Consider the following 23,433-nt stretch of genomic DNA (forward strand, 5'->3'; position numbering starts at 1 on the left):
TTTACCATAAAAAATTCTGAACTTTTTCAATTACATATAGTAACAGAAACTCAACTCAGACAACCTTAAGTGAAAAAGGAAAGGCTATTTTTTCACCTTTGTAAAGCCTGACAAAAGTGGAGTTGAATTCAGGGATACCGGCTCTATCAGGAACTATAACTGGATTTGTGAAATTTTACTTCAGCATCTGTATGCTGCTTGAGTGAGGAGGTGAATTCCAGGAAGCTATCGAGTGGCCATATTTGGTAACATGCATATCAAAATATAAAAAGCTAGTCATCGGGCGGCCAGATGGCTCAGTTGGTTACAGCGCGCGCTCTCAACAAGGTTGCCCATTCAATTCCCACATGGGATGGTGGGCGTGCCCCCCTGCAACTAACGATTAAATATGGCGACTGGACTTGGAGTTGAGCTGCGCCCTCCACAACTAGATTGAAGGACGATGACTTGAAGCTGATGGGCCTGGAGAAACCCACTGTTCCCCAATATTCCCCAATAAAATGGAAAAAAAAAAGCTAGTCATCAAAGAGGATACCAGAACAGCTGTGCAGAGAGAAATCAAGATGAGAGATGGTAACTATCAGGATCACGGTTCCTAATGGTTTTCCAGGTCCTGTTTCCTTTCCTGTTGTATCCTGAGTACTTTGGGTGAAATAAATTCTCTTTGCACTAATTTGGAGTGAATTTCTCTTGTTTGTAACCAAAAGAATCATGACTGTTATGGACTAAATGTTTGTGTCCTCCAAGCCCCCAAATACTTATGGTGAATCCCCAATCCCTAATGTGATGGTATTTGGAGGTGGGGCCTTTGGGAGGTGATTAGATTTAAATGAAGTGATGAAGGTGGGGCCCCCATGAGGAGGAGGAGGAGGAGAAGAAGAAGAAGAAGAAGAAGAGGAAGAGGAAGAGGAAGAGTGTGGGGACAGAGCCCCAAAAAGCAGTTTCCAGGCTCTCGGCCTCACATAGAAGGGTGCTGGCTCAGGTAGTAAATGGCCATCGACTGTGATCAAATGGCCATCAGCTGTGGCTAGTTGGCCGTCAGCTGTAACCAGTGAGCCATTGGCCACTAATATAACTGCCGTGGCTAGGCTAACAGATAATGGGGGCTAGCAAGGAGATGGTGGCTGAGTCTGCAAGCGGCGCAGTGAGGGTTGAGAATTGTGTGACTCCTGTTTCCTGTTTCTCCAACCCCACTGCCAACGAGAATATAGTGGTATGACTCCCCTACCTATGGCTCCGTGGGTGTTCCTTTTTGGCCTCACCATGTCCTGTGTTCTTATGTGGGGAGTGGGAGCAGAGACCCCACCGGACGCCCTGCACGACACTTGGCATAGTCGGCAGGATACCCCGCAGGCCTCAGCTCACGACACCCTGCATGACAAATGGCGCAGCGAGCAGATTCTCCTGCATGACAAAGAGGAAGAGGAAGAGGAAGAGGAAGAGGGAGAGGGGAGAGGGGAGAGGGGAGAGGGGAGAAGGGAGAAGGGAGAAGGGAGAAGGAGAGGGAGGAGGAGAAGAGATATCAGCTCTTTTTCTCTGCCATGTGAGGACACAGCAAGAAGGCAGATGTCTGAAAGCCAGGGAGAAATTTCTCACCAGGAGAGTCAGCAGGCACCTAATCTTGGACTTCCCAGACTCCCAAACTGTGGGCAGTAAATATCCGCTCAGTCTACGGGTATTTTGTTACAGCAGCCCTAGCTGACTAAGACAATGCCTAAGACAACTAGGAAAGAAAATTAGTGATAATCTTTGCTGTGTACTTTCTGTAGAGAAAACATCTCTTCTATACGGAACCTTCCCTCGCAAAGGTCACTGATTTCTAATTGCCAAACCCAGTGACTTTTACTCAATTTTCTTTCTTTCTTTCCTTCCTTCTTTTTTCTTTCTTTCTTCCTTCCTTCTTTCCTTCCTTTCCTTCCTTCCTTCCTTCCTTTTTCTTGCCATGTTGGCTCTCGTTGCCTTCTTGAATCTCTTTGCTCTCACCTCCATGAGTTCTCCTTTTCCTTCTCTGACAGCCATTTTTCAGTATCCTTTACTGTTTTCTCCATTTTCTCTCTAAGATTTTGTTCTTGGCCATCTCATCTTGCTCTACCCTCTTTTCTGAATAACTCTTTTGCTGAATACCACAGTTTGCTCTCTCACTCATAGGCCGATGACTTCCTCATTTATTATTCATCACCATAACCTTTGCTGAGCTTTAGGTCCTAATTTATACTCTCTTGGTGAATATCCCCCCCTAGATAATCTGCAAACACTGCAAAATGTCCCAAACTAAAGTTCTCCTTTCCCTAATCTAGTCTAAAATTTTTATCCTCAACCACCAGTAACTCCCACACTGAACCTCTCTTGTAAGCCGTACTCTCTTGTAGTCATCAGCCCAGTCTAATAGCCTTCCTCTCCCAATACCTCTTCTTCTTTCCCCTAGGCTCCCTTTCTTGGTACCCCATTCCTCCCTCAGCCTTGCTCCCATTCTCACTTTCTTGTCTAAATCCTGCCTTGACCCTACATTCATCCTCCTCCTTTCAGCCTCGCTAAATATCTCTTTCCCAGGACATGTCAAGCATTTTTATACCTCCATGATTTGCTTATGGTTTTCTTCTCCCTGGAGTGCTGTTTCCCCTTTTTTGTCCTATCTAAATCCTATTTACCTATCAAAATCCAACTCAATTCTTAATTCCTCCATGAAGCCTCCTGTCAGGACCAAGTGAATTCTTGTGAATTCACTAGAGTAAGTACTATAATCTCTGTTGAGTTATTGCTTGTTATGTGTTTTCCTTTCTCTCCTGGTAGAGTGTGATTATTCTTGAGGGAAGGACCTTTCATAACAGTGCTCACTGCATAGTTCACATGCTCAATGATATTTGTTAAATTGAATCATAGAAAAAACTAACCGGAAGAAGTGCAGAGATCTTTGACAAGAGTTCACATAGCTTAAGAAAGATATGATATACTTTCAGATATAAATTAAAAGATATAAATTCTTTACTATTCAAAATGGAGTGAGAGATCCGCAATAGCAGATAGGGAAGAGGCCCTCTCTGCTATTCTTAACTTTTCCTGGTAGGTGACTGAATTTGGCCTTTATCCTACAACCCGAGTGGGCCTTATCTTTAAAATGCCTGTTTGAATAAGCTAAGATTTCTTGAAATTCATATGCTGAGGGATTTTCTTCTTTACGTAAGTGGAAGAGAGAACTTTAAACTGACGCATTATATGGTCTTGACAGGTGGTGGGTCCCAAATATATGAGTAACTGGCTTATTCAAAGAAATCTCAACCTATCAGGGTACTAGAAGCGGTAGAGCCTATGGGTCAGGAAGCTCCTGGAGAAGGACTGTAGGAGTCTGAATTGGGCAAATGAACTTAGTACCCTCTTGTGTGCAGTGGAGGTTGTAATGGACCTGCCTCACAAGGTTATTATGAGGATTAGACAAGATAATATATGCAAAGTTCTTGACAGGCTAAGCACATAGTAAGCACTCAGTAATTATTAGGTGTTATTATTTTTTTGATTACCACTTTAAGCTGTGACATGGTAAATCCCCCTCGTAGGTACTTTAACGACACCCTGGGCAGATTCTATGATTTGACTACTAACTCAGTTCAGTCTGGTTTAAAATGGCAATCTCATGATTGGTTCAAAGCTCTCTGCTTTCTCCAATGCAAGCTAGCCTCACGGCAGGAGGAGACAGGATGACTTTTTCAATCTTCCGCCCATTCTAGACCTTGGAAGGCAGGTGGAGGCTGGGCCATGCCCTGGGACACCTTGTCCCCTTCCCTGTTTTTGAGTAAGAGCTCAGGGAGAGGAATGAGACAGTCAGGGCTCTTCTAATGTAGCTAGTTGCCTCTTGTTGGGGAGGCGTCTCTGAAATTTGCTACTCTTGTTCATTTTGCTCTACTACAGCCTCTAATGAAGTGGTAGCCTCCACCCAGGTGGGTGCACTGGCTCCTTATGCACAGGGTTTAGATACCTCGTTAGCGTTAATTACTGAGGCACAATTGATGCTGGAGAGGAGACTGAAAATGATGCTTGATTTTGTTGTTGTTCTGACAAGATACCATCAGAACACTCTTGTTTCCCACCTGCTTGCTGAATAACCTCCTAGGGAAGGATGTGTAATAGAGTGCAGTGTGGGTGACGCAGATCAGAGAACGGGTCAGATGTTACTCAAAGGTCTTCTGAATTTCAGGTATGTTAAAAAGAGCAACCACCCAAAATAATATTTTTTGAATATCTACTAAAGCTAGGTTCTTAGTATACATTATCTGTTCTATGTAATAAGGATTATTAACTCCATTTTACAGAGGAAGATTGTGAAGGTAAGAGGAACTAAATCAATTGCCATTATTTCGAAGGGTGCTATTTCTTACATACTAATTTCCACAGTGACCAAAAAAAAATCTGGTTAAGACTTCAGAGAGGCAATATTAACAAAGTCATAGTTTTAACATTTAGGATATAGCTGTGCTTGCTAATGTTAATTTTTTTTTTTCTGATGCAAGCATATATTTTTACTTTATATCAATTCACCACTAGTATAAGGGCCATAAAGTGTCTTTTTGGCACAACTTGAAGTTGGCAATGGACATGATAATCCCCATTCATTTTTCTTTTTGGCAAGAAGGTAATTCACTGAAAATTAAAAATCCTTTTTTAAATCCTCAAACAAATTACTCCTCCAAAGCTCTAGCATTTAATCACATGCCTATTCAGTTATAAATAAATGTGTATATAAAGCCTGCCGTGTATCAGGGCTGTGTTCAAGGTGCTGGGATACTGCATAACCAAGGTGGCAAGGTACTTGCTTTCATGGTGCTAAGGTCTTACCTAAGGAGACAGACCATAATCAAAATAATAATATAATTTCAGAGGATGTGATGTGAGGAAAATAAGACTAAGTGTCATGAAACAGAGTGCTAGGAGGAGAGCAATATTAAATAGGATAGTCAGGAAGGACTAATCTTTTGACTAAAACATGAATGATGAGGAGGCAGCCACTCAAAGATTCGGGAAAAGAGCCTCTCAAACCAGAGGGCTAGCAGGTGCAAGGGCCTGAAGACTTATTTGGCAACTTTTAATGGTTTGAATACTGAGATTGAGGCCCTCGCTCCATTCCCCACACTTAGCGAGAGAACTCAGCAGTAAGTACAATGCAAGATTGGAAGATTTTTGGTTAACTTCTGGAAGGTAAAATACCTGGTATGGAAACAAGCAAAGCCAAGAAGAAAATAAAGGTAAATTGGAGCCTAAAAGTGTACCCAGCCTACTGAGAAGTTTTTCTATCATAAAGGTGAATTCTAGGAAAGTTGATTTAATTTTATTGATTCAATAAAGTTATTAACTAACAAGGAATCCACCCTGTCACATTTCTATGCTTGTGCATCACTTCATTTATAACTAAATGTTTCCTAAAGTAAAATAGAAAACAACCACTTTGCTTTCTGGATTTATGCTTCTCAACAGAGGTCCTGTAATAGACTTTCTTACATTTGTGGTAAACTACTTTTAGCCATGCATCAAGGCAATAAAAATAGTTTTCATGTGATTATGTCTTTGGAAGTCTGGCACAAAATGTGATTTCACTTACCGAGTGTGGTGTGACAGCTGTAAGTTGCCACATTCCAGCTTAATGCTTCAAGATTGTATTTTCAGTGTGACGGAGTCGCTGACTTTTCTGGCTTTGGCTGCCTTTTCCACAGAGAAGCTGGCACTCAGACAAATCCCCTGCAACACCCTCACAGAGATGCTGATAGATCTCTGTCTCTCAGAGGTTCTAACTTGGCAGTGTTCCATCCAGACATGCTGGGCACGAGCACGGGTGTCTGTGTCTGTTGGCCTGTGGAAATGTCCTCTGGGAGTTCTGCCTTGGGGCCAGCACGCTTTGGTAGGAAGGCATTGGGCTGGTTTACTAGGGCAAGAAGTCTTATTCAAGGAAGCCAGAAGTTGTGTAGCAGGCTGGAGAATCAATTTTCTCTCCTCATTATATGGTTGGGTCATTGAGTAAGTGCTTAATAAATAATTGGTAGTGATGTATACTTGTGATGTATAGATGAATGCCGAACTCAAGGAACTCACTCTAACTTGTTTGAGGAAATAACCTATAGCTGCGAACTGTTTTATAGCTGCCCCACCCCAACCCCAAGACTTCTTATAACTCATTCAATGAATTTTCAACTAGTTTTTATCAAGTACTTCTTTTTTTTTTTTTTTTTTTTTTTTTGGAAGAATTTTATGGTTTTATTAAAACACAGTTTGCACACAAGCTGTCTATTCATTTTCTTCACTGCGCAGCCGGGCATTGGGATTGGTGACTCTGATGGCCAGCTGGGCTGCTCTTTCCACAATGGCTTTGCGGTTCTTTGAGGAGACGTTGTGAGCAATTTCAGCACAGTAAGATTTGTTGCACATCAGCAGCACTTCAAGCTCCTTGACGTTGTGGACCAGGAACTTCCGAAAGCCACTGGGCAGCATGTGCTTTGTTTTCTTGTTACTCCCATAACCAATGTTGGGCATCAAGATCTGGCCCTTGAATCTTCTGCGCACCCTGTTGTCAATGCCTCTGGGTTTCCGCCAGTTACGCTTAATTTTGACATATCGGTCTGACTGGTGCCGGATAAACTTCTTGGTCCTCTTTTTGACGATTTTGGGCTTCACGAGTGGTCTGAGGGCAGCCATGATACCGGGTAAAAGATGAACGCCACCTCCGTAGGCAGCGCAGAGGAAGAGAGGGGAAGGCTATCAAGTACTTCTTCTATGACAGGCACTGTGTTCTGCTTAAGATCTACAGAAATAAAGGAGACAGATTGTGCTAGGATTCATATTGTACACATAAAAATGTTATCATGGTTATCTTGGGGGAGTAGAATTAGATGGAGATAGGGACAAGGACTCAATTTATACTTTTTTATCTTTACTATTTGAACTTTTTGTAACAATTTTTTGGCAAGGTTATTTTTTTGTAACTCAACAAAAATGTTCCAAGCAACTGTTTGTGCCAGGCAGTCTTCTGAGCTTTGAATAAAGCAGAAAGAGTCCCCTGTCCTCACAGAGCTTTCATTTCAACTGCGGAGGCAACATAAAACCAAAAAATCCAAACAAATATTCCATATAATATAATGATGATTGATGAAGTATCCTATGAAAAAAATAATTTTTTTAAAATAAAAGGGTTTACTTAAAAAGTTACGATATTCTGTTGTTAACTATCCTATAATTCGATCCCTGCCTTGCTTCTCCCACTTCCATGTAATCTTCCTTAAGTTTCCTCCTTAATTTCAAATGCATAAAAGAAGCTGCAAAACTATTACTCTCCAGGGCATTTGAGATCTTGCTCCCTGACATATGTTGTCATTTTGGCTCAAATAAACTTTGTTTTTTAAAACACAATTGCTTGAAGTATATTCTTCAATTTTTTTAAAAAGAATTTTTATTGGGGAGTAGTGTGTTTTTCCAGGACCCATCAGTCAATGTCCTTCAATCTAGTTGTGGAGAGCACAGCTCAGCTCCAAGTCCAGCCTCCGTTTTCAATCTTTAGTTGCAGGGGGCACAGCCCACCATCCCATGTGGGAATTGAACCAGCAGCCTTGTTGTTGTGTGCTCAAGCACTCTAACCAACTGAGCCATCTGGCCGCCCCACCCACAGCTAAGCGGCAGCTCACTGTCTTCAATCTAGTTGTGGAGGGTGCAGTTCACTGGCCCATGTGGGAATCCAACTGGTAACCCTATTGTTCAGAGCTCTGGCTCTAACCAACTGAGCCATCCGGCCGCCCTCAAATAAACTTTTATAAAACTTAAAAAACAAAAACAGTTATGATATTCTGATTTGTTCAACTACTCTTGACTCTTCAGAGACCAGGGCTTTGTATTGGCCTGGGCAAATAAATAGCAGGACTGAGAGAAACGGGCCAGAGGGCCAAGCCGCAAAGCTTTGAACTATTTGGATTTTTGTCCAGCACTCTCTCCACCCAGCAAAAATGAAAAGGCAGCCTGAGCTCCCTGCGTTCTTTTGGCCCAAGAATGATGTCAATCCAGAGAGTTTGACCTGGCTCATAACTTTGCCCAGAGCCCAGGCCTTTCCCCACCTAGTATGGGGACAGAACTCACTGCTGTGCCGGTCAGTATTTAAAGGTGCTGATTCTGCCGACCCCACATCCATAGCCTGCTTTTTTCCAGCTTCCCCAGCTGGCTTCCAGGGACCTGATCCCACTGGCTTCCGGCCTGTCTTGTCTGACAGCTGCCTGAACACTGGGACTTAAAAATTAGTTCTGAATGCCTGAGTCCAGCCATCACATTCTGATCTATTTTTAGGACAACATCCTCCTTCTTTGGCTTCCTGAGAAACTGGTCCTCTTTTTCTGTTTCTAAACTTTTCCATTCCCAATTCAGACTGGTCTCCTCACCTGGGAATGCAAAGCTTAGGAGTTCCAGTTCCTGCCCACAGCCAAGGAGAAGATGCTGTTTTCACTGAATTACTCTAGTCAAAGAAGAGGTAAAACTTGATATGATGTTAAATTTAAAAACAAAAATCTTTTGTTCCACTTATGAAGTTATCACAAGCTTATTACAAAAATGTTAGAAAGTGCAGCTCAAATAATATGCACTTTATTATTTTTCTTTTGATCTGTTCTCATGCTCACAAGTTTGCTGCTGTTGGTTAAATATATTATCCATGGATAAAAGACAAAATTCAAAATGTAACATCTCACTGTTCCCCTGCATCCAGTTCCTTTCCTTGAAGCACATTGTTCATAGTATTCTCTTGTGCTCCTTTTTATTTTTCTACTTATGTCCTACTTTATTTTCTGATTTTAGTTACTTGATTTTTCTCACTTTATATCTTAGTCAATCTAGCTAAAGATTTGTCAATTTTGTTGATCTTTATAAAGAACTGGCTTTTGTTTTGTTGATTTTTCTCTATTGTTTTCCTATTCTCTATTGTGTTTGTCTCCAATCTATTCTTTATTATTCCCTTCCTACTGCTAGCTATGGGTTTAGTTTGCTGTTCTTTTTCTAGTTACTTAAGGTGTAAAGTTAGGTTATTGATTTACTTTGCTACTCCCATTATTACTCATGTAAGTTTTGTTATTTTATTTTAAAAATCATGCAGAATACTTTACTTTTTGCAGTACTGTTCTGTGAATTTTAAAAATATACATAATAAGCTGGATAGATAACAACTACTTATTCTATTAATTACTGAGATAAGTGGTGGAATCTCTAACTATAATGACTTGTGTATTTATTTCTTTCAGAATTGTTGCCTCTAGTACAGAGAAATGTTTTCTTGAACTACTTGAGAGTGAGTTGTTGATATATGTAAAATTACTCTTTTTCCTTGTGTAATTGAGTAATATTTTATGATAGATATTTTGAAACTATGTAAATATTCTGTTTTCATCAAACTTTATTCATCGATTTAAAAATACAGGTTCATGATTTTATTATTTTCTTCAATGGGTTATAGTCTTTAATATTATTATATATTTTGCAGCTCAAATTATACCTAATTTGGCCATTGAAGCCTCTTCAAGCTGTCTCTTGAGTCCTTTCGATATGTCCATGTTATTCTTTGAGCACTTACTTGTTTCATGCATAAGATGTTCCAGACTCATCTTGTGTTTTCCCATGTCCGTAATTAGTCATTTCTCTAAGAAATGGAGAATATTATTTAGAACCAAGATCTTGACACTAAACATATTCATTGTTCTTGGGGTGTTACTGACCCCAGGCCCTTTTAGTGGACACACTCATTTACATTTATCTTCCTTCCAACATCTATCTATCTGTCTATCTATCTATCTATCTATCTATCTATCTATCTATCTATCTATCTATTGAAAACCATGATTTCACACTTAACACTTTCAATTTCAATCCAATATCACAAGTTTCATTCTACTTTTCTCTCTTTCAAGTTTCTAACTCTAATGGGAGTAATAAAATCTGGGTTTACCTTATCCCTAATATTACTACTTTTTTTTTAAGAGGACTTTATTGGGGAACAGTGTGTATTTCCAGGACTTTTTTTTTTATTGGGTAACAGTAGTGTGTTTTTCCCAGGACTCATCAGCTCCATCTAAGTCAAGTTGCTGTCCTTTCAGTCTTAGTTGTGGAGGGCGCAGCTCAGCTCCAGGTACAGTCACCGTTGTTAGTTGCAGGAGGGCGCAGCCCACCATCCCTTGCGCGAGTCGAGTCGAACCAGCAACCTTGTGGTTGAGAGCATGCACCCCAACCAACTGAGCCATCTGGCCACCCAGGAGCTCAACTGCAGCTCATTGACTTCATTCTAGTTGCAGAGGGCGCAGCTCGCTGGCCCATGTGGGAATCGAACCCGCAGCCCCGTTGCCCAGAGCTCCCGCTCTAACCAACTGAGCCACCTGTCTGCCCCAGTACTTATTTTTTAATCAATCTACCAGTTTGTAACCAATCCCTTATTGCTGCACCCTTTCCCGAAGGCAGATGCCCACCTTATCCCACTTGAACTCCAATACCTTGCACCAGGTTGCATTATACAGATGCCCTTTTTACCTAGTTTTGACTCTATGCTAATGCCATCATTGCCCCCTGTGTGGACACTCTTCACCCTCCTCTGGCTTTGAAACCTGCTTTGAGCCACCCCTGTTAGGTCTCTGAATGTTAGAGACCTTGACTTAATGTTAGGTCTCTGAATGTTAGGTCTCAGAGACCTTGACTTACAGACAGTGCCATGTCTGCAAGAAAACAACAAAACGTCTGTAGGCCTGCACCTGCAGACCGAGCCAAACTTGGGATAATAGAAAACTCCACAAAACAGCTACTGGCTTACAGGCAGTCAGCATTTTCTGTTGAAACAATGCTACCCTGTCAGCACAGCCCCTATAAAACCCTCCTCACCCCCTCCTTCCAGGCTGCAAGTCTCCTTTGACATGCAGCCCGGTCTGTAGCCATCTTTTGCTCTGCCTGATAGACTTTTGTCTCTTACAATAAAAACTTTCTTAACTTGCCTGACCATGCGTGTTCTTTTACCAGCCAACCTATCAATCCATCCGAAGGGATATCCTTGTTACTTGGTGTGCAGAAATGTGTTAATATAGCAGGCCTGAGATTCCTCTCCTTAGAAGAGCTTGCTTGCAAGGTTGGCCCTTGGCTGGCATCTTGTAACTTGGATTTCAGGAGGGTTCCCACCATTCCCATTAGGATAAGAATGGCCCACCTTGCCCAAACCATTTGTATAAATCATATAATTTATGTTGAACAACTGCTTTCCTTGTGGGAATCTGGAATTTTGGTACATGTTAGGCATAGAGTGCTTATGTGATCAGCTGCCAATAAAAATTTGGGCACTGAGTCTCTAATTGAGCTTCCTTGGTAGATAGCATTTCACACATGTTGTCACAATTTGTTGCTGGAGGAATTCAGTACGTTCTGTGTGATTCCTCCAGAAGAAAACTCTTAGAAACTTTTATCTGGTTTCCTTTGGACTTTGCCCCATGCGCCTTTCCCTTTGCTGATTTTGGTTTCTATCATTTCGCTGTAATGAATCATAGCCAGGAGCATATAACTATGTACTGAGTCCTGCTAGTTAATCATTGCTGGGGGTGGTCTTGTGGACCTCTGACATACCTTGCTTGGGACCTGAAACCCCACATTGGCCTGTGTCTTCTCTCTCCTCACTCTGCTTGAGTTTTAAGCCCCTCTGCTGAGCTAGTCGCCTCATTCTGCCTGGGCTCTGACACCCTACATCAGGCAGGTCTCCCCACTTCAGGGATGCTGTCCTCCCACCACTTGTTTCCAATTTTTAGCTATTGCGACTAAAGGTGCTATGAATATATGTGGATAAGTCATTTTTGTGAACATGTATTTCCTTTTTTTTTTTTTTGAGGTCCAGCACTTTATTGGTAATGTTCAGCTATGGTTTTTTAATTAAAGTTTATTGGGGTGACAATTGTTAGGAAAGTTACATAGATTTCAGGTGGACAATTCTGTAATACATCATCTATATATCACATTGTGTGTTCACCACCCAGAGTCAGTTCTCTTTCCATCACTACATATTTGACAACATGTATTTTCAATCCTCGTAGGTAAATTCAGTGGCACTACTGGGTCATTAAGTAGGTGTTTGTTTAGTTTTATAAGAAACTGCCAAACCTTTTCCCAGAGCGGTCGTACCATTAATACTCTCACCAATAATGCATGATTATCAATTATCCTCTAAAAATTATATAATGAGGAAAAAAGTGTTTTATAATTACCCACATTTACCATTTTGGGTGCTCTTCATTCCTCTGGATCTACATTTCCTTCAATAATCTTATGAGTATATTCCACATCTGCTGATAACAAATCTCTCTGCTTTTGTTTATCTGAAATGCCTTTATTTCACCTTTATAGCTGAAGATATTTCTGCTGAATTTAAAACTCTCAGTTCACAGTTTTTTTTCTTTAAGCCTTTTAAAAAAGTTCCATTTTTTGCTTATTTGCATATATATACATACATATATATGTATATATATGTATGTATATATATATGTATATGTGTGTGTGTGTGTGTGTGTGTGTGTGTGTATTTGTTGTTATTGTTCTTCCCCTGAATGAAATGTATCTTTTCCCCTAAACTCCCTATGGCTGTTCCAAAACTTTTCTGTTTATTTTTGGCTGTCAGTATCATTATGATATGCCTAAGTGTGTTTATGTTTATCCTGCTTGGGGCTCAATTAACTTTTTGATCTTTGGGTTTATTTTTTTCAACAAATCTATTTTAAAATTTTGCCATTATTTCTTCAAGTACTTCACATAACCTAATTTTTTCTCTTCTTTCTTTCTGAAATTAAGTAGACATGTGTTAAACTCGTCCTTTTCCTCTCTGTAGTGTCTAATCTATTGTTAAGCCCATCTAGTAAAATTTCCATTTCAGACATTGTATTTTTCAGTTCCAGAATTTCTATTTTGTTCTGTTTTATGGGTTACATTTTTTTTATTGCTATTTCTTATTTGCCACCTTATTATGTTCATGGTTTCCTTTATTCATAATAGCTTTTGAAGGAGACCAAAAGTTTTGCCTTTTGGGATACTGATTTTTAAGCTGGTTATTTAAAAAAGACTCAGAAAGACAGTTTGACCCTCCCTCTCGTTTCCTGCCTAAAAGATTCAGAGGGAAAAAAAACCTGCTTCACAAAGGGAACCTTAGCAAAATCACCTTATCATCTGACAGAAGATTCTGAGGAGTTTGTTTACTAGACACCCCCATCCCCAAATTTAACTTCCCACATGTGTTCTGCTCTTCCTCGATTACCTGTAAATCGCTCTTTCTCACTTTTGAAATCTAAGATCCTGTCCCTCCCCACTTCTCCTTTGTCCAAAATAACATATACAACCAATTTTACCTTACTGTTTTTGAAATTTTCATGCTTATGTGAATTCCCCATGCACACATATTAAAATTTTTATTTTCTCCTGTTGATCTGTCTCTGTTAATTTGATTATTAGCCCAGCTAGAAGAACTTAGAAGGTGGAAGGAAAAGTATTATTTTTCTAGCCCCCACACTTTTTTTTAAAAAGTCATTTCTAGGTCTCCCTCTATTGATTCATTTTTTTCTTCTGATTATGGCTTCTTTGAATGCCTAGTAGTTTAGAGTACATGTTGAACATAGTGGACTCATGCTACAGAACATCTTGATTTTATTTTCTTTTTTAAAAAATTGAGCTCTGATCAATGTTGAGCTTTGTTCTGGCACACAGTTAATTTATTTGTGATCAAATTAATCCTTTTGAATCTTGTTTTTTATTTTATTAGTGTGTCTAAAGCAGCCTTTCCTCTAGGGTTAGATTAGCCCTAATACTAAGGATTTGACTTTCTGGGATATTTTCTGAATGCCCAACGTGGCCAACAAGTTTTCTCCACTCTGGTTGATTGGAAATTTAATGTCTTCCAGGCCCCTGTAAATGCTGGAATCTCCATTCAGTTTATAACTTTCCAGTACTTGGTATTTCCCTAGAATTCATTCTTTGCTCCACTTCAAATAGTCTTACCCTGGCTTGTGCAGATTTTCAACCAAAGACCCAAGGAGACTCCTATACAACTATCTAGAGTGTCTTTTTTGTTCTTCTCTGGTAAACTGTCCTGCAAATTCCAGCCAAATTGATAGCTTTGAACTCCAACCCCTTTCTCCTTGGCTGAGTAACACCTCTGTGCTCTCTTTGGGCTACCCCTGCCTTTGCTGTGATCCAGAAAGTGACTCTAGGCAGAAAGCAATGAGGCTCCTGAGGCTCACCTTATTTATTAATCCTTTCTCTCAAGGATGACAGTCCTTGACTGACTATTCAATACCTGAAAACAGTTGTTTCAGATATTTTGTCTAGTTTTCTAGTTGTTTGCAGTGGGAAGGCTGGTCTGGTACCAATTACTTTGTCATGGCTATACAGGGAAGTCTCAAATTGGCTTTGGGTTTTGTATTACAGTTTAAGAGGCTTTCCCAGTGGTTTCTCTTAGGGAGGATGAATAGTGTATTGGAAGGAAGGATGGGGTCTTCTGGGTTTTGGTAATGTTCTATTTCTTAATTTGGGCACTCCCACGTTGAGCTTTGAATATGTCTTCCCTATTCCAATACTGATTTTAGAGTCTCAAAAAGGCTTTTCAGCTTTTATTAGATAAATATTTTGCTATGATTGCCCAAAGGCTATGCTTCTAGGGCCTGTGAGTCAGAATTAAAAGCAGAAAAAAAACTGTGTTTGCTCTAGGGATTAGAAGGAGAAAAAAAAAAAAGGGAGCTGACAATAAGAGGGAAGAACAGAAACATCTAAAGGAATTTATTAGTTGTCTCCCTGTCTCTCTTCAAACAATTCATAAACTCTACATTGTTCATTATTGTTTAGGGGAGTGGATTTGTTTTTGAGTGTGATAAAATGCTAAACTCTGATTTAAGGTTGCAAAAGGATAAAATCAGAGGCTTCCCTATACATTATGCTAAGAAAAGTCTTTTTACTTCAAGATAATAAAAACATTTTTCTCTATGTTATCTTCTAGTACTTTCATAGTTTTGCTTGTTAATTTTAAAGTTTTACTATCATCTGATAATTAATTTTGTATGTAGTATATGACAGGAATCTGACTTAAAAAATTAGTTAGACAATTTTCTCAGTAACATTTATAATCTTTTTTTCTGATTTAAAATGCTACCTTTATCATATACTAACCCCCATAATTACAGGAGTCTATTTGATCTCATTTGTTTACCTACTTTTTTTCCTGCCTCAGTACATCCCCGTTTCAATGATTATAGCTTTATAAATTTTTTATGTCTGCTAGTACAGGTCTACCATCCTCAGTCTTCTTTTTTCAAAAAGTATCAGTAGCAATCAGACAAGAAAAAGAAATAAAAGGCATCCAAATTGGTAAGGAGGAAGTAAAATTATCATTATATGCAGATGATATGATACTATATATAGAGAACCCTAAAGACTCCACCAAGAAGCTATTAGAGCTGATAGATGAATTTAGTAAAGTAGCAGGATACAAAATTAATATTCAGAAATCAGTTGCATCTGTATATACCAATAATAAAACATCAGAAGGAGAAATTTAAAAAACAATCCCATTTACAATTGCCCCAAAGACTATAAAATACCTGGGAATAAATTTAACCAAAGAAGTAAAAGATCTGTACTCAGAAAATTATAAGACACTGAAGAAAGGAATGAAGGAAGATATAAATAGATGGAAACACATATCATGTTCATGGATAGGAAGAATTAATATAGTTAAAATGTCCATACTGCCTAAGGCAATATACATATTCAACGCAATTCCTATCAAACTACCAACGACATTTTTCACAGAAATAGAACATATAATCCTAAAATTTATATGGGACCATAAAAGACCCCGTATAGCCTCAGCAATCTTGAGAAATAAGAACAAAGTGGGAAGTATAACAATACCTGACTTCAAATTATACTACAAGACTACAGTAATCAAAACAGCATGGTACTGGCAAAAAAACAGATACATAGATCAATGGAACAGAATAGAGAGTCCAGAAATAAACCCATGCCTATATGGCCATTTAATCTACGACAATGGAAGCAAGAATGTACGATGGGGTAAAGACAGTCTATTCAATAAATGGTGCTGGGAATCCTGGACAGACACATGCAAAAAAATGAAGCTGGACCACCTCTTTACACCACATACAAAAATAAATTCAAAATGGCTTAAAGACTTAAATGTAAGATCTGAAACCATAAAATACCTGGAAGAAAATATAGGAAGAAACTTCACAGACATTACCCGGAGTAAGATTTTTACTGATATATCCCCTCGCGTGAGGGAAGTAAGAGAAAAAATAAACATGTGGGATTATATCAAACTAAAAAGTTTGTTCACAGCAAAGGAAACCATCAATAAAACAAAAAGGGATCCTACTGAATGGGAAAAGATATTTGCCAATGATATATCTGATAAGGGATTAATATCACAAATCTATGAAAAACTCACTCAACTCAACTCCAAAAAAACAAACGACCCAATTAAGAAATGGGCAGAGGACTTGAAGAGACATTTTTCTAAAAAGGACATACAGATGGCAAATAGACATATGAAGACATGCTCAACCTCACTAACCATCAGAGAAATGCAAATAAAAACCACAATGAGATATCACCTCACCCCAGTCAAAATGGCTATCATCAATAAATCAACAAACAACAAGTGCTGGCGCGGATGTGGAGAAAAGGGAACCCTTGTGCACTGTTGGTGGGATTGCAGATTGGTGCAGCCACTATGGAAAACAGTATGGAGGTATCTCAAAAATCTGAAAATGGAACTACCCTATACTCCTAGGTATCTATCTGGAGAAATTCAAAACTCCAATTCAAAAATCTTTATGCACTCCTATGTTTATTGCAGCACTATACACAATAGCTAAGACATGGAAACAACCGAAATGCCCATCGGTAGATGACTGGATTAAGAAACTGTGGTACATTTATACAATGGAGTATTACGCAGCCATAAAGAAGAAAGAAATCTTACCATTTGCAACAACATGGATGGACCTAGAGAACATTATGTTAAGTGAAATAAGTCAGACAGAGAAAGATAAGTACCATATGATCTCACTTATATGCGGAATCTAAAGAAAAGAATAAGTGAATGAACTAATCAGAAACAGTTTTGGAGACAAAGAGGAAAAACTGAGGGTTGCTAGATGGGCGGGGGGGTGGGTGTAAGGGGGAAGGTGAGGGGATTAGAAAACAATCAGTAACCACAAGATGGCCACGGGGTTTGAAAATTAATCTGGGGAACGTAATTTAGTGGTTACCAGAGGGTAAGGGGGTTGGGGGGTGGGAGATGAGGGTAAGGGGGATCAAATATGTGGTGATGGAAGGAGAACTGACTCTGGATGGTGAACACATAATGTAATTTATAGAAGATGTGATACAGAATTGCACACCTGAAATCTATGTAATTTTACTAACAATTGTCACCCCAATAAATTTAATTTTTTAAAAAAAGATAAGAATCTTAAAAAAAAAAGTATCAGTATTTTTAACATCAGATTTTTTCAGTCTCTGCTGAGCGACAGACTTGTATATTTAACCAGTGATCATATGCATTTAGAGGCATTCTGAAAGGCATTCATTGTACAAAAACATATTGAGAAAAGGCAGTGTGCCAGATCACTAAAGGGTGCTTATAGTCTGGTGGCAGATAAGTATACAATTAAAACATAACCAGATAATTTCTAAAATAGAGGGGAGGAAGTGCCTATTAAGACTGGTACCCTTAAGGCAACTTTTCAAAAAGGTAAGCAATAATTGATTATACAAAAACACTGGGGAGAAGACATTTAAGGCACAGGGATAACTATTACAAAGGCACGGCAGCACAAATGAGTATGTATGGCACGCTAAGGGTACTACGTGTGGTCAGAATGGTTTCTTTTACTTATTTGTTTATTCATGTTGGCTTCAGAGTGAGCTAGACCATTTGAACCTGTGTCAAATCATGAAGGGCTTCAAGATTGTCTCCCGGAAACCACTCTAGTGGTTATGTGAAAAACTGCTTAGAGGTGAGTGAGAAGAGAGATCATAAGATCTGGATGAGGAGGGTAAGGAGATTGAGATCTAACTAGACCCAGTGTTTGGATATGGGTGTGAAGACAAGAAGGAATTCATTCATTCATTTATTCAACAAGTTGAATTTAATGAACGTTAAATGAGAATTCTTAGGTTTATGGCTTGAGCAAGAGAGGAGCTGATGGTGCCATCTCCCAAGATTGTGAATACAGGAGTGGATAAAATTTAGGAGGTAAGATATTGCTTTCAGAGTTGGATGTCCTGAGTTTGAGGTTGATAAGAAAAATTATCCTGAGATGTTCTAAATTAGAGTGGTGGAGAGTGACAGAAAGAGGCAGAACTGCTACTCTGTTAATAGCTGCTGACCAGCTAACAAAAGTCTTCTCACATTCCTGTTTTGCCTGTTGGAACTTTGGATTAATTTCCAGGTGGCTATTCCCAAAGATTACTGTATCCAGGCGCCACGTAACTCCAGGAGCCACCACTTGTAGATTACACGTGGACATTCCGAACTACTGCCCATAGCCAATCCACAGAAGAGGACATTTCTTTGTGGGATTCTGCTATCCCAGAGCTGGCCCAGCTTCACCTTCTCCCATCCCTTTGCCTATAGCTCACGTAAATTCTTTCAGACTACCTTTTCCCCCTTCCCCCTACTGGATGTATAAAAATGCTTGCAAAACTGGGATAGTGGACACGTTGTCTTTTCTACCTAGTCATGATGCTGGTGGTTTAAATCCATGCCCCAAGACCGGTCTTCTTTTTGGTTAGCATTTTTGGCTCAATAAAACCTTACTTAAAAAAGACTTCAGTTATGGGAATTAAAGATTTTTAATTTAAAAAGGTGCTTGTGGTACCCTCTGGAGGAAACATCTACTGAGTTTTATGTGTCATTCTGGTATTTGAGGTAAACATTTGTCATATATGTATGTGTAAGTGATTATTGAAGTCATGGCCAAGATTGCCTAGAAAAAGTTTGTCTGAGAAGAGAGTGGATCTCTGGAAGGAATACCAGCATTTAAGGGGTGGGGAAAAGAAAAGTGTCCTTCAAAAGGGTGTACTAACTGGTCAGAATTATCATGGAAACCATGAAGGAGGGAATAGTTAATGTATTAAGCAATGCAGAGAGGTAACAATGATTAAAAACTGACCTCTAAATCCAATGAAAAGAAGCTCACGAGTGATCTTAATGAGAGCAGTTTCAGCTGAGAAAAGGTGGTAGAAGTCAGGAATTAAGTACGTATAGTTAGAGAATATCCAAAATGAAATTCAGTGTCTTTCCCTCCAATCCAACTCCTCTTCCTGTAATCTCTTAAATGCAAGTATCATGCGGGGTCCCTGGTCCCGCTCCCCGCATAAGAACGCAGGATATGGTGAGGCCAAAAAGGAACACCCACGAGCCATGGATGGGGGGTTCATGCCACTGTAGTTTCGCTGGTGGCTGGGTTGGAGACACAGGAAGTAAGCTCCACATGATGCGCAATCCACCAACCACTTCTCTGCCAACCAACCCACCCCCTAGCGTAGCCATGGCAGTTATATTAGTGGCTAATGGCTAACTGGTTACAGCTGATGGCCATCTACTACCTGAGCCAGCACCTTTCCATGTGAGGTCTAGAGCCTGGAAACTGCTCTCCTGGCTCTGTCCTCACAGCAAGTATTCCCTTCAGCCTCCTAAGCCAGGAACTCTCTAAACACCTAGCCTCTTCGCTTTCACTAGTATCTTTGTCTAATTAGGGCATTAGTCCTCTAGATGCTACTTCCTTAACATTTCAAATATTCCAGAAGGATAAATCCCAAATATGATGATTATCTATGGATGGTGGTATTAAAGATAATTCTTACGTTTTTCTGTCTTATAATTTGCTTTTTCAATATTTTTCTGGAATGACTATGTATGTACTTATGTAATTAAAGTAATACATGTTTAAATAGTTTTTCTCATACATTATCTTGTATCTGATGTCATCTCTTTGCTTCCAGTCTACTGGATCCAGTACCCTGGATCAAGCCAGGATTATTACAATAACCGCTTAGCTTCTCTTTCTGCTGCTAGTGTAGCACTCCTCCAATTCTGTCAGTGGGCAGTCAGAATAAGCTTTGTAAATACAAATCTTAATATGTCCCTCTCTAGTTAAAAGTTCTTCAATGGTTTTGGGTATCTTTGAGGGTTAAGTTCAAACTTCTAGCACTTTGTCATAAGGTCCTTGTTTTATCTGTTTCATCTCATTTCTTTCCATTCTCCTTCTCTTTGCTTGCAGCTTATTCAAAAATAAACAGTAGCTTCCAGCCTTAGAAAAGCTTTCTTCCTTTCTTTGTTAATTCTCACTCATCCTTTAAATCCGTTTAAAAATCATTCTTCCTAGGAGAACTTCACTGCAGCCCCATTCTAATTTAGATACCCCTCTCTTTTGCTATTGCAATCCGCACACCTCTCAGTGTTATCGCACTATATTAAAGCGGTTAAATTTGTTGACTATTTAATTTTTTCTTCTGTGAATTTACTATTAATAGTTTTTTGTCCACTTTCGTTTCGCATTGTACTTTTCTTATTGATTTGTAGTAATTCTTATTTGTGTAGCAAATACTTTTTCTCAGTCTGTTCTTAGTTTTAGAGTTTATTTTCTGGTGTTTTTGTCATACTTCATTTTTAATTTTTCTGTGTAGTAAAATTTTAATATTACTACATATTATTTTTCAAAGTTTTAAAAATGGTTTTATGTCTTGCTCTGGAACACCTCTACACTAAATATATAAATTTATTTGCTTGTACGAGTCTATTTCTTCCAATATTTTTGTTTTTTATAATTATCTCTTGGAATTGTTTTTGAATAAGCATTGCCCACAATGTTCGTATCTCCATAAACATCATTTTCTATGGTTGAAAATTTATTCAACAAATTTATAGAATGCCCACTTAACTGCTGGGACATACAATGATGAACACAGACAAGATGCTTACCTTAATAGAGCCTACATTCTAGAGGTAGAGGCATACAATAAACAAGTAAATAATCCAAATAATTATTGCTTTTATTTATTTATTTATTTATTTACTTATATTTTTTAAGATTTTCTATTGGGAAAGGGGAACAGAACTTTATTGGGGAGCAGTGTGTACTTCCAGGACTTTTTTCCAAGTCAAGTTGTTGTCTTTTTAGTCTTAGTTGTGGATGGCGCAGCTCAGCTCCAGGTCCAGTTGCCGTTTCTAGTTGCAAGGGGCGCTGCCCACCATCCCTTGCGGGACTCGAAGAATTGAACTGGCAACCTTGTGTTTGAGAGCCCCCTGGCCCATGTGGGAATCGAAAGGGCAGCCTTGGAGTTAGGAGCATGGAGCTCCAACCACCTGAGCCACCGGGCCCGCCCAAATAATTATTGCTTTTAATAACCACTATGAAGGAAATAAAATGAAGAACTGTTAGGTAGAAGTCAGAAAATGGAGGAGGAGGAGGAGTGAGAGGGGATCCATAGTGCCTACAGAAAAAGCTCATAAATAGCTTTAACTGCCTCCAGCCCCAGCATATGCTTTTACAACAGAGAAGAGGTGGTCTGGGGCAAGATAAGGATGAGTCAACAGACCTCCACAAATCTTAGGACGTTGCACCACTGTTTCCTGTCAAATCAATATGTAACTCCCTCACCCCACCCAGCAAACTGTAAGTTGTTGGTACTAGCGGACCAGAGGCCTAGGCCTCTCTCCCCTACCTTGGCTAGGCTGGTTCTCTTTCCTGAGAAGATATCATTAATCAACCCTGCTTGCATACTCATCAGCTTGCTGACTTTTGATGCTTCACTGCATTGGCAAGAAGAACCGAGCCTCCCACAACAGAACTACCTCTTACAGTGGTCACCCAAAGGCCTTAATAGAAGTAGGCAGAGGACGCGCACATAAAACAGTTCCATTAAGTGGATCTCCCATAACTTAAACATTTTTCTTTAGTGTTGGATTTATAGATTGCTTCCACATTTACCATTATATTTATTAATACAGAGCAACTCTCTGTTATTTCCAAGGAATAGTTTCCAAGAAATGTAATTACTGGACAGGAACAGTATTTTCACACACACTGCCAAGTTGCTTTCAAGAGGGAATTCCAGTAAACTCTCCAATGAGTAAACGGAATACTGCTCTGAGATAGGAATGGAAAAAGTTAATTGTCAAAAAAGGGCAGGTTTGGGCTTAGCAAAAAGCAAAGACAAATCTAATGAGCAGATCTGGGTTTACTCGTGAGGGGCTGCAGGGTGATGACAAAGGAAAGCTTTTGCTTGGGAACAAGAAAACCAGATTCTAAACCCATTTCTGCCATCCTATGACCTTGACGGGTTATAGCTCCTCCTTGAGACTTTGTTTCCAAAAACTCGGTGGAGACTAGGCTCAGGTTTTAGGTTTTCCAACATCTTCAGACCCAGCATTCTCTAGCCCCTCCAATTTTAGGGCAGTAACTTGTGGAATTGGTGGACAAACGAGTCGACTGAATCAGTACCCACTGAGAAACGCCACTAATCACTCGCGGGCACTTCCGGCGACCGGGAGAGAGGGTTTGAAGTCGCTGGAACTTCACTTCCGGATAATTAAAGCTGCGCATTAGACGTCTGGGTCCGCGAGTCACACCAGGTGACTCCGGAGCCGCGACTGCGCATGCTCCTCTCAGTCGCGAGGCGGGGCAGGGCACTGAATGGGGAGGGCACTTGTCTGGTGTTTACTCCGCAGGCGCGAGCGCGCGAGGCTCCGGGGCGGTGCGGGGCGGCGCCTAGTGCTAGTGGGCACAGCAGGTCCCAGTCGAGCGTCGCTGTTATCGCGGGGCTGAGGTCGTCTCAGGTGAGGTGGTCACTCCGGAAGTGGCTGTAGCTGTGGCCCCCTGTGTGTTATTAGGAGCCAGAGGCGGAATTGTTAAGGTGGCACCGCATCACCCCTCTCCCTGTCCATTCCCCGCAGCAGCCATGGCGAAAAGTAGACTTACCGAACGATCGCAGACTGGGGCACTCCGTACGACCCCAGCGGGGGACCGGACAGTGGGGACGCAGAGTCCCACGGAGCCAGGCAGCGGAGACCCCCTGAAGGGTGAGTGGATTTAGGGACCAGACCTGGGCCTGGCCCAGGGGCCGGAGTGTGTCGGTAGTGGCTCCGGAGGGGGGAAGGACCCCAGCAGGTCCCGGGGGTTTGCGGGTGTGAGGGGGGTGAGGGGGGAGTGGGGCGGGTGGAAGGTGTCCGTTGGCACCCAGAGGAGGGAGCAGAGAGAGTGGAGGACCTGGGCTTGGGCCGCTGCCCACCACAAGGCCGGACACCAAGTAAGTGCGTCGTAAATATTTTTTCAGTTGAATTCAGTTAAAAGGAATGACACTGGCATGTGGACACCCAGGGAGATTGTAAAGTTG

General features: G+C 40.3%; 2 protein-coding genes across 5 annotated transcripts in view; one reads left to right on the forward strand and one right to left on the reverse strand.

Annotated features, from left to right (window-relative positions):
• Positions 1-6,218: 6,218 nt before the first annotated feature.
• On the reverse strand, positions 6,219-6,729 carry LOC117030523 (60S ribosomal protein L32). The gene has a single exon (XM_033120639.1). It carries the CDS (start codon positions 6,673-6,675, stop codon positions 6,268-6,270), a length of 408 nt encoding a protein of 135 aa, XP_032976530.1. The 5' UTR covers positions 6,676-6,729; the 3' UTR covers positions 6,219-6,267.
• Positions 6,730-11,616: 4,887 nt separating this feature from the next.
• Positions 11,617-23,433, forward strand: part of TMEM41B (transmembrane protein 41B) — a 35,575-nt gene continuing 23,758 nt past the window's right edge. The window contains exons 1-2 of one of the 4 annotated variants that reach the window (XM_033120309.1): positions 11,617-11,724; positions 22,994-23,119. In XM_033120309.1, coding sequence (XP_032976200.1) covers positions 22,999-23,119 — 121 coding nt within the window. In that variant the 5' untranslated portion in view covers positions 11,617-11,724; positions 22,994-22,998. Of the gene's footprint in view, positions 11,725-22,750; positions 22,877-22,993; positions 23,120-23,433 lie in introns of those variants that run through there. The other 3 variants (XM_033120311.1, XM_033120308.1, XM_033120310.1) reach the window with 3 other exon arrangements.

Source organism: Rhinolophus ferrumequinum, chromosome 11 (genome assembly GCF_004115265.2).
Source record: "Rhinolophus ferrumequinum isolate MPI-CBG mRhiFer1 chromosome 11, mRhiFer1_v1.p, whole genome shotgun sequence".
Lineage (NCBI taxonomy): Eukaryota > Metazoa > Chordata > Mammalia > Chiroptera > Rhinolophidae > Rhinolophus > Rhinolophus ferrumequinum.

Bases quoted from the DNA above. Each gene is read 5' to 3' on its own strand.
- LOC117030523 (XM_033120639.1), bottom strand. From the start codon at position 6,675: ATGGCTGCCCTCAGACCACTCGTGAAGCCCAAAATCGTCAAAAAGAGG.